Source organism: Condylura cristata, unplaced genomic scaffold, assembly GCF_000260355.1.
Source record: "Condylura cristata isolate star-nosed mole 26May11 unplaced genomic scaffold, ConCri1.0 scaffold00002, whole genome shotgun sequence".
In the NCBI taxonomy this organism is placed as follows: Eukaryota; Metazoa; Chordata; class Mammalia; order Eulipotyphla; family Talpidae; genus Condylura; species Condylura cristata.
In genome coordinates, this window is record NW_004567103.1 from 84,811,594 (window position 1) to 84,823,896 (window position 12,303).

A 12,303-nucleotide genomic window follows, 5' to 3' on the forward strand; every position below is an offset into this window, starting at 1 on the left:
GTGATTGTACAGCACCTGACACTCTGGAAAACTTAGGGATTGATTCTAAAGAATCATAATTAATTCAACAGAAATCATAAATGCTTATACTTGAAAATAGGTGTGATACCAAGTGTGAGTGGTGGCATTTGAGAGCAATTTTTATTTTTAATTTATTAGTTCTGTGTGTGTGTGTGTGTGTGTGTGTATGTGAGGGAGAGAGAGACAGAGAGAAAGAGAGAGAGAGATCACATGTACACAAATTTGCTGGAGTGCTAAATGATATCATAGTTTTAAACTCTTGATTCATGTGAATCACTTCATGTAAACAGGAAAGTTCTCTGCTGTTTTCCCTATATTTCATTATGAAATGTTCAAATGTACAGAGTAGTTGAAACAGTACTAAAACTAAAATAAACACCGATAGACCACTCATCTAAATTCTCCAAATGCTGAAGGACTCTCTCTTTCACTCTCCCTTTCTTTTTTTTTCTGGCTGTATAAGTTATTACCCTGATATTTAAAAATATATATATTTACTAACCCTGTAATTCCTTCTACATTTTTTTGTGATGTTCTGCATTATAGTCTACAGGCAAATACTTTTAAAAGTTTTCTCTTGTCTGCATCTCACTTTGTGTCATTAGAGACTCACAATTTGTCTCAGTGTAAAATGTTGTTCGTTCTGTAATCATTACACTTTTTGGTGTTCAGATAATCCCACATAGAGCTAGCCATGGTTCCTTTAATACTGTTTCTATGTCTTTCTTATGTGCCCCCATTACCATTAATCTTGGGGCATATCTTTTTTTTTTCCTATTACAAGATGTTCCAAGTTGTTACCAAAATCTTAGCCTGCCCTAAACCCAGGCTCAGCTATTTTACCAAAAGCACTCAGGGCTCTTTTGTAGCAAATGTTATTGGGAATTACATTCAAAGTGGGAGGGTTTATCTTGCTTCTAGGCCCTTTCTGCTGACTGAACTTGAAAGTGTATTGTGTGGTTATGTGTTTAAATTATGCAAATCCAGCACCATATGATTTTCCTCAGCATCCTCTCTTCCATCCATCTTCCCTCAGAGAGAGAACTTGTCCCAACAGTGTGTTCACTCATTTGTCCCATATATACACAAATAGTACCAGAAATGCTTCAGCGATATCATTATAAATAACAGATAGAAAAGTTTAATTTTAAATTTTGTTTTTAAAATGCATCCTAGCAATGGCGACCACCTAGAAACTATTAAAATGAAGTTTGAATTAATCTTTTATTATTTGTGTCTATTTTGAAGATTTAATACAAAATTAGACTTTTCGTTTCTGTTTTTCAATTTGAAGGTTTGTCTTTTTTTTTTTTTTTTATGCTTTGAGGTGTAAAGCATTTGCCTTTTTTGAAGCCATGGCTGAAGTTATACCTTCACTCTGATCTTATTCATGGCCATTAAGTATAACTATTTACATTAGCTTATCTTTTCTCCCTGTATATTCTTATTTCTCCTTTATTTATATAAAAACAAAAATATTATCATAGCTTTCTGCATCATGATGGCTTACTTTTGTCACTCTGAAAACTATCCTAGAAATTAGTATAAATAAAATTTGAGAAATTTATGTGAACTGTGCTTTATTCAACCAGACACCTATTACTGGATGTTTAAATATGTTTTTAATATTTTTCTATTTGCAATTGACTCCTTGTCGGCACAGCAGAATTTTAAGTACATATTGAAACATACTTCCTATCATATATCACTTTGCTACCTATTTCAAGAGCTGGCAACTGCTGTCAGTACAAAACCTGGTTGTCTGTTGAGTGCTTAGTTCAGTGGTGAGTAAATACCAATGGGCCAGGTGTTAGATATATAAGGACTTAGGGGATACTTCTTTCCCTTGGTGAGTTTCCCTTTTAGCAGGAAGGCTGAGTAAGCTAGTGGTTATAATCCTGCTTGAGCGAGACTGAATAAGTTGCTGATGGAGTTAGAAATGACTTCCACTGGAGAGGACATGACTCTCTGGCAGTATCATTTATATTGTGATGAGCTCCAGAGAGGAGATGGCAGCTGACAGATGAATAATTCTACTCTTTCCCTGGAGTTTTCTGATTGTCAATCATCTGCAGATCCAGAATATAAGATGCGTGAAAGCTGAGTAAGGAAACACTCATGTATGTCTTTTTTTTTAAGATTTATTTTATTTATGTATGCATACAAGAGTCAGGGTGTAGGCCAGAGGTGTGGGGGAATGTGATAATTCACCAGAGACAGAGTGGGGAGCAGAACAGGCAGAGCTAATGACATACACTGCTGAGGAGAGTTACAGGGGAGACAGGAGAGATCTGCTGTGCCATGTGGGTCAGCTCCCTGGCTGGAGATAAACTAGTGCTATAGTGGCTAGCAATAACTCCACAGCACTGAGGCATAACTCCTTGCATCACTAGGGAAGCCCACACACTTACATTTCTAGGGACTCGGTAAAGATCTAGGGACTTGCTATCTTTCCTTGAGGTAAAGCAAGTGCTTTGCCGGCGGCTCACTACCTATGCCCTCCTTAGTGTTCCATCTAGCCTATTTTAGTGGTTCTAAACAGCTACTGTGTTAGGGTATCCTCAAAATTTATTTAATTCACATGATAAAGTATGAGGTAAAGAACAAGTCTTGTTTGTATTTTGCAGAAAATAAGTTCAGAAAGGTTGGGGGGCATGCTAGCATTAGTCAATTTGTAAATGGCAGAGACAGGAATGCAACTGACTTCTGTGTGAGAGTTCAATCGTTCCCTCAGATGCACCAAAATGCGATCTGCCACAAAGATGTCTCAATAGTCTCCTGAACCCTGCCCTCTGTACTCACAGCTCTCTAACATTAATGCCTTTAGTCTCTCTTCCTCCTCCTTGCCCCTGCCTGGGAGACTTCATGCTGAGCTTGTGTGCCCTCCCAGTCCTACCCCATTTATTCATTGGGGCTCTCCACTTGGGAAATTCTTTCTCAGATCCAATTGTGAAGTCCTTGAGTTTGAGGTTCATAGCATCATTCACACATGAACCCCTCATGTTTACTTTCTCAACTCCTAATGCTACACACAAACACACACACACACACACAAACCCACACACACAGCATTTACTATGTTTTACTTTAGTGTGCTAGCGAACAATCAATAACCAGGTATGATACAGGGCACACTGAGTCTGTTCAGAATCACCCTTCATCAATACCATAACACAGGTCATGTCACTTTGATCATTTTAAAGCAAGGGGAAAGAAAAATAAACCCATATATGTGCATAAAGAGGAAAGATTTGAGCAAAGTAGGGGAATAAATCACAATCAACTGTGCTGTCTAGAAAGTCATAAAGCGTGGCCCAGGCAAGGAGGGCGAAGAGTGATAACAGTAGGGATCTGGCCCTGTACCCCGGTAACCCCCACACTTGGGTGTCTGCATTGTAGCTGCCACAAGGTGGACATATCGGGGGCCCTACCATAGTAACAGTCTCCCCCAAACAACACAGACCAGCCTGCAATGGGTTAGTAAGACCTGAGTGGAATCTCGCATAGGCAGCTAGGCTCGTTCACAGGGAAGAAAACCACACTTGTGGGAAATCTGAAAATCTGAAGTCTTTTTTAAAAAGATTTATTTACTTATGCATACAGAACTGGGGTATAGGTCAGAGGTGCAGGGATGGTGAGAGGATTCATCCCAGACAGAGTGGGGAGTAGAATAGGCAGATTGACGAAGTACACTGCTGAGGGGAGCAGCAGGCGAGAAAGGAGAGGTCTGCTGTGCCATGTGGGTCACCTCTGGGGCAGGGATCTAATTCACACTGAAGCAGCCCATTGTGTCACCAGGGAGGTCCCAGAAATATGAAACCTTGTAAAGGAATTGTCTCCTTTGCTTTTAATGGTTGAGGAGTGGCTACATTACTCTTGCAGCAAGGTTCTCCCAACTGTTTCTAATAATGAAACCATCTCTTCTAAACCTCCCTGAATCTTTATCAGGATACCTTGTAGTTGTTCAAGTTTAATTTTGAATCAGCTCAGCTTATCCTTGTACTTTTTATTGAGTTCCCCAATTGAATTCCTGCACAGTGGATTCTGCCTGGTCTCTGATAGGGAGACTGAGGCTGAGGGAGGTAAACTGTCTCTTTCATGGTCAGTAATCATGTGAGTGGTAAGGCTCACAGTGTCAGCATGACTGTCCCAAGGCTTTGTGTTCCTCTGGCATCTCTGCCTCCATTAACCACACAAGCCCTTTCCAAGCTGATATTTACTGCATAGTCACTGCCTGTGATTTAAGTGAGGAGATAAGGCACAAACATATGAAAAACTAAATAGCCATCCATGCAAAAATGACAAGTTCTATCACTAGGTTATACATGTGTAGATGGCAAATGAGGGTAGAAACAGTGCTTTGAGTATTATTTAAACTGTCTTTACCCTTGGCACAGAAAATTCACTTTGTCAACACAGATAACTATACCAGAAGTGACCCCAGGGACCTTAATATAGACTTTCTTTATTACAATAGGAGTATAAATGAATTGGCACACTTTTCAAAGGACTATAAGCAGCTCCCCACAGTGATTTAAGTTCAATTAAGCTGGGTATTGACAATCTGTAGAATTCTTTTCCTTCCAAGTATTGTTATAGAAAAATTGCAGTTTTTTCTGGCTCTGCAAAGAGACAGAGATGTGTGTAGAATGAGGTTGTATTAATCAGTTATTTCTTGTTTCTCTTCTTATTCAGTTTCCTTGTGTTTGTTCTTTCTTCTGAATGGTGATTTCCATGGTAACAGATGGAAACACTTACAGTATCTGTAATTACTAGTATTAATAATGATGATCATCATGATAATCATACCAATAAGATAAGATGAGTGATAAAAGAAAGAAAGAAATTAAATTTGCAGGTTTGTATGTAAACAGTTCAGGCTTCGAAAGAGAGTGAGAGGAAACTGGCAGAGCACCTGAGACCCAGGAAAACTGACAGGGGTAGAGGGTTTTCTGAGGTGATGACTGAGAATGGTCTCTCCACAGGTGAAATGATATAGGCTAGCCCACTATGGTTAATCTGTAGATTCTTTATACAATGTTTTCTCTTTTTCTGTTACAGTTTTTGAATTTATAGTTTGAAATTGCTTTTAATTTTTGACCATTATGTAACACATCACTGCTTCTTTAAAAAAATATATATTTATGCATAGAAAAAATGGGGTGTAGGCCAGAGGTGTGATGTGGGAGGATTTACCAGAGACAGACTGGGAAGCAAAATAGTTGTGTCTACTGAAATCCACTGCTGAGGGCACAGGAGAGGTCTGCTGTGACATGTGGATTAAAAGTTATCTCCCTGCTGGTAACTCAGGCCACAGCGGTGATGATACTGAGACTTAACCCCTCAGTTGCCAGGAAGACCCCAGAATCACTGCTTTAGAAAAGCTGTTAACAATACTGACATTACGGCTTGGCAGCTATTTCCTGAAGTCCTACAGGTACTTAGTGCCTAGGCTCTGTGGGCTGAGGGTGCAGACACCATGGACCTGTTCATTTTCATGGGAACTGCAGAATCTGCCAGAAAGGCTTCACTAACAGCCCCCAGTCCTGCCGTCAACAGATAGCTGGCAACTCCTAACTTAGCAGTTTGTAATGATATGGGGTATTTTCTAGTTTTGTGTACACATTTCTCTCCCCAAAACAAAGTAAGCTTCAGAAGCTGGGCAATGTCTTATCCTTCTGTGTGTTTTCTCAGAGCACCAGGCTGGTAATGAGTGACCCATTTGTCATGTGGGGAGATCTTGCATCTTTATGGGGAGATAAACTTGAAAGTTAGAGTCATAATGAAATTTCAGAAACTCTTAACTGTTCTACATAACAACACATCATTTGATCTTTGAAATGAAGTTTTAGAACTTGCTCACACCTGCTATTTGCTGTTACCTGGACTGTAACCCTGTAACTCCTTTGTGTGTAAAGGTGTAGCTCTGGGACATGAGATGGTTCACACTCAGCACACTCAGACCTCTGTATTGGACTGAATGTTTTGTTTGTTTGTTTGTTTGTTTGTTTGTTTAAGGAGCAAGCATTTATGTATTCATTTCTATTGAGATTGGCATGTAATATAAGCTTATGGTGAATAATGTGTCCATTTGATACATTTATCCACTATACTTATTTATTAATGCAGTATTCATTAGCATCTCTGTCATACAACATAACTATACTTTTTTGTCTAGTGAGGACAGTTCAGATTTAATTTCTCAACAACTTTGAAGTTGATACAGCAGTATTGTTGACTACAATCATTATGCTGTGCACTAGATTGGAAGAGCTTATATTTATCTACTAGTTAGTTGTAAGTTTACACCCTGAGACAATTTCTACTGATTTCACAAAGAAATCGTAATGAAAGCAATAAGATACTAGTATGAAAACAGACATTTTGACTAATGGAACAGAGTAGGAGCACAGAAATAACTCCCAGCATATGTAGTCAACTAATACTTTATCAAGGAGACAAGAGTACCAGTGAACGTTTCTCTACTTCCTTTAACTACAAAAGTTAATTCAAAATAATTAAAGGTTTACACATAAGATCTAATGCTATAAAACTTGTAGAAGAAAACGTAAGGCAGAATCTCCTTAACAATGATTTTTGAGGGGGCTATAACATTGAAAACACAAGCAATAAAAGCAAAAAAATATCAGGCAAGAAATCAAAATCAAAACCTTTGCATAGCAAAGAAACAAAAAAAAATTAAAATATTTCAGAAAGATTGGGAAAATTTAATCACAAGCCATATATTATATAGAAAATTATATCAAATGAATATGGGTATGCTTATAAATATAATTATATAAATAGATGATGTACTATATACATATATATCATGTAAATCATACATGCACACACATACGCACACTCATATATATTTCTTTAAATTAAAGTGCTTAGTGAATTGAATAGATTCTTGCCAATTAAATACATCTCCCAATTCAGTCTTCTCTTAAGCAGATGATTTATTTTGGATAAATAAATACATGTATTCTAGCAAGTTAGAGTTATTTTTTAATCGTTCATTTTGGAATTGAAGGGTGGTCTACAATAGAAGGAATGCAGGATATGAATTGCTTAGCAAAATGTATCAAGGCAACATTATTCCAGATTTCTGGGTCCCTGAGGGCCAAACAACACATATGTTGAAGACATTTTAGGAAATACAAGAGACACAAATAAATACAACACATGAGACATATCCCAGAGTAAAAGCTAATTGAGAAAGATGGTAATCATTCAGTGTATATGTCAGTGGTTACATAACAAGAGATTGTATTTCCTACAGCTCATTTGCCAAATGGGTTGCTCACCCCTAACCCTCTAAAAATGAAAACTCATTTGTCCTTTTAATGTTATAGTAACTCCCAATGTAGAGTCTTAATTCTTTCGCATGCCAAATCATATATCATGTGTCCATTAAAACTTAACAGCTTTCACACAAGTCCCTCAATCCTTATAAGCATCCTGTATAGTTTGGGTCTGTGCTGCTTTTAAACTATTATTGATGAGTAAACTGAGCTTTACAGAAGTAATAATTTGATCAAGGTTACCTAACCAGTAAGTGCTGAGCTAACCTAGAAATCTTCATGCATCCACTAATCTCCAAGGTCCATTGGTGAACTGATCTTCTTGAACTTTATTGGTTCAATTTTTGTGAAAGCATGTTTGGGTTCATGAATGGATCTCTCCTCATACACCTAATTATTTGTTCAAAATTAATCTCACATATTTGAAACTTGTTGAGAGCTGACTTCCACATAGACTGCAACCATAAACCTCCCTGTTGGAACCACTCAGGCATCCCTGGGAGCACCAGCTGCTGTGGCTGACTTTCATGAGTGGTCTTAACCACTGGTCTTTCCTTTTTTTGTCAGGATTTGGGGCTTCATCCATATGCTTACCCATAAAGTTGAGCAAAAAATTTTAAAGTGAGAAAAGATAATATCCTGCTACCTCCTTGTTTTCAGTCTTCATGCTACTAGCTCCCAGAAGAAAAATAATCGGAGGACGAAGGGCATCTTTGTAATGAAAGCCAGCTAAGAGGCTTGAGGGGAGGAGTAATCACCTCCCTCCTGTGTCTCATACAGTGTTACCATGATGGCTTGTGAAGTCTGTTAAGTGAATTGTGGAGAGCACTCTGGAGCTCTTAATTGTTCCTTTGTATTTTGTGCATATTGCATGCATCAAAAAGTGCCAATGATGGAATTATTAAAACTTCAATTTGCTTGTGAGGTTCTCAAGATGGGACTAGCAATATTAGTGACTTTGAGATGAAATGTTATCTCTCAGACAACATTTTCTACCTTAAGCATGACTAAGAAAATCAGCTCATGAATGAATGAATAATTTAGTCATTAGATGATGCATATGGCAATCTGTATACTGAGAGGGAGATAACATTCCATATAATTTAATGTGCTATATGACTCGCTCAGTAGACAGACTGGACCCATTGAAATGGGAAACAAGTTTACCTTCTGTGCGTGAGATATCATATATTTACACACTACATACAAATATCAGTGTCTACAATGGTGGGTTGTTATAAGCACTAAAGATAATATAGGTAAAATGCCCCAGTATGAAGAAGTACAGTAGCATCTATTATAATAGATTAGACTGAGTCTTCCTTTAGTCTTCCAAGTGCCAAGGGCATATCAGTCTTTATTTCTCTGTCTGCAATATTGGGTTATTGAACAATTAGTTTTCTTTTGTTCTTTTATCAGCATTTGCTTTATTGGCACTAACAATTTTGGAGTTTGGGGTTAATTAATTTTGTAACATTATGATTTTTACCAATATAAATCATGTCCATTTTTGCTTTGAAAGTCAAAATCCAATAACCTTCATTCTAATTTGATTTTTAGACTTTATGGAAAATGTAATTCTGCTTCAATTAAGTACTGGAGGCATACGTTTTAGTATACAATCTTAACGTGAATCAAAATGTTTGAACATAGTTTAATTTTATGCTGCAACTTTTAGAGTTAGAAAATACTTTAGAGACAATTGGAACCAAACTCTCTTTCTTTTCCTATTCTTTTTAATATATTAAAACTGAAGTGCAGGACAATGAAGTTACTTATCTCAAGTCACATGCAGAGTTAGTAGTAGAGAAAATATTAAAACTGAAGTTCCTGAAGATTTCTTCTCTTTTTTAACTAAATCACACTGATAGTCATCAGTAGCACTCAATAATATCATAATTATATTATTATCATTAGTAATAGTGCTGCTTCCTGTATGCATGCCTATCATTATTGCACAGTAGATATCCCTGGTTCATATCTTGACTCCCATGACACTGGTTTCCTCATTTGTGAAACTTAGAAGGCAAGGGAGGAAGGAAATCATATGCTTTTTTTTTTCTGGATTATTTTTTAGATCTGTGCATCTATGAGGAGTAATGAAGTTATCATGTGGGCAAGAATCTCAAATGGCAAAAACTCTTCAGGTCTCCCTATTTTGTCTTTTGTTTTATTTGTGAGCATGTTCAGAATTAAATTGTATGTCCAATTACAATAACTGCTTTAGCCTAGTTTATTACTAAAATTTGCTACATTCTAGATTGCACCTGGCAACCTCATATTTTGGATTTTTATTTTATATTAACAGGTCTACCACAGAATTACTGTTTTTGTTATTTTTTTTCCTTTCATTTTGTCTTTGCTTTGCTTTTACTTATGATAAAACTAAGTCCCAGAGAAGTGATTTGTCCAAGCTTGTCATAGTTAGAAATAAGTTTCATATGCAGATCTTTCTCAGGCAAATTCCTCTCCTTACCCCCTGTATCGACATTAACTGTAGATTAACTCTAGTAGATAAAACATGTTTGCCATACTGACTTAAAGGTCTTCACTTCTGTGTGCTTTTGCACGCCTGTTCATATGCTTTTGACAAATAGGTGTCAATTGGAGAATAATTAAGAAAAACTGCAGTTAGGTGCCTTGCAGGTACAGTATAGGTCACACAATGGGTGGTTGTTGACACTGTCTGCTCTGCATGTCCCTTCTGTGCATGGGTCTTGTCACCATGTTACTCATGGACCCCGGAAGCAAGTATCTATGGTAGTCTTCTCTCCTGAGGAAAGGCCCTGGTCAGTAGTTCAAATTGTAGAGTTTGGAGTCAGAGAGTTTGGCTTCAGATTCTTGCTTAAACACTTAGTGTTAATTCTCCTCATTCATTTCTGCCTTATTTCTGCCATAGCAGTGTGCCGTGGGAGTATGGATAGCCTACCCATTTCAGTAATGTTGATTTTAAACGTGACGACAGGTCTTGGACAGTTTGCATAGTCTGTGGAATGAGGGTGTCTGACATGTAACACATAGCAATTGATAACCTCAAACGATGCCTGGGTGGAGCTCCCTGAATTGAACCAGTAAAGTTCTTTGCCTGAGAAGACCCTCATGTATCCATCAGTTACAGCACAGCCGGCCACCCTTCACACCACCTGCCTGATGTTCTTTTCTAATTGCTTCAACTTGATTCAGACCTCTAAACATGGGCCTCCTTTAAGCACCCTTCTAACATCCCCTTCCTCGGTTGTGTTTCTGGGCAGAGGACAAGATCTGGACATCTGTTCAGCACAACAACACAGAGCTGACCCATGTGAGGGGAGCCAACTCTGAGAAGCCCTACTCCATGGCCTTAGACTACCGTGGCACCACAGAGCAGCTGGAAGCTGTGATCGATCGCTCCGAGCACTGTGAACAGGAGGTTGTTTACCATTGCCGGAGGTCCCGTCTGCTCAACACTCCAGGTAACCAGCTCCGTACTGGCCACATGGCCGGGAACGGAGAGAGGGCCCAAGCACAGACTGCCGAGGGGAAGAGTGTTTGCCAACAAGGTTGGGGAGGGTGGGAGCTGCAACTGTAGTTGATCGCCGTGTGGTGGAGAGAAACGTGGTGAGGCAAGAATTCAAGGACCCTGCTCTGATGCTCACGGTGTGACTGAGACCAAGCTCTGTAGCCTTTCCCAATGTTCTTTTCCTCAAAAATGAAATGAGGACTACTCCCTCCTGCAAAAGTTGTGCAAATGGACAGTTTTTTGTTTTTTTTTTTTTTTTAGAATGATGTCAGTTGAAGAGAGAGCATTTGAGGCAGACCTAGAACATGTTGGGGTGGGAAGTGTTGTTTCTAGTAGAAGGAGTAGCATGCCAAGAACCACCAAAGATCTGGTACAGTTTTCAAAGAGCCATGGGTTATATCTGGGGAGAAGAGGCCCAGGAAGCAGTATAAAGTCAGGAAGCCAGCATGATGGTCAGGGACAACCCTATGTTCCCCAAAGAGTGGAGCACTCAATGGAACTGATTCTGTTTTAAAAAATACAATTCGCTTTTAGAAAAAGAAACTAGGTTATCCCAATTTATCTTTCTTTACTGGTTATTTTTAGAGTGAATGTTGCTTAGGTATAAGCATGCTTGCAGAAGCCTTATAGGACTGCTTGCTAAAACCTCAAAGGACTTGTTTTGCAAAATGTTGGAAAGGCTTTGTCAAAGTTTACATATGCGTGGGAAGAGTCACTGTGTGTGTGTGTGTGTGTGTGTGTGTGTGTGTGTGTGACGATCAGATTGTCATTTGTTGCATGGCAGAAAAAAAACAAATTTTGAGATTCACTGGGATGTGCATTAGTCAAGAAAGGATGTCTGACTCTTTAACCACAAGAAACATTTAGTATACTGCTGTGAAGTCAGGATTTCTGAAAGCCTTGAAAACATTAGACAATGAAACTTCAACAAAAGATAAGGGATAGAGAAGCCTAACTAAATGTAACATGCCACCTCACTGATCTAGAATCTTTAGGGAAAGCGGTGTTCCATGGAAGTGAATTTTCCAGATAACTGTCACTTATCTCTTTAAGCACCAAAAAATCTTTCAAAGAAATTTTAACTGTTTGAAATGAAAACCTTTCTCAAATGGATTACATGCTTCTTTGCTTTCTTAAACAGAGAATTCTGAACATAAAATGTAACCTTTTCTTGATGACTCAGGATATTCATTGTGAAAATCAATTATTGTACCCGCCTCAGAGTCAACCAAGCTTGCAGGGCAGATTAGATCTGAGGCACCACTTGGTGTTCCTTTTCCGGGCGTCTTCAGATGACTTTGCCTTGAGAGATTGACATTTATATTTATTTCTACTTCTTGCTCTCCTCACTGTCGAGTCTGCACATGTCACTCATGGCTCATTCACAAGTACCTGTCTTTGGAAAATAGCTGGTCCTCTGGGTTGTATTGCCTCTTGATTCTTCAGGGCTGGGTTTGGTAGAATTTTTTTTTTTTT

General features: G+C 38.4%; 1 protein-coding gene across 1 annotated transcript in view; it reads left to right on the plus strand.

Annotated features, from left to right (window-relative positions):
* The window catches only part of CNTNAP5 (contactin associated protein-like 5), an 827,651-nt gene that overhangs the window by 565,154 nt on the left and 250,194 nt on the right, over nt 1-12,303 (plus strand). The window contains exon 13 of the mRNA XM_012727192.1: nt 10,580-10,780. Coding sequence (XP_012582646.1) covers nt 10,580-10,780 — 201 coding nt within the window. The remainder of the gene's footprint in view (nt 1-10,579; nt 10,781-12,303) is intronic.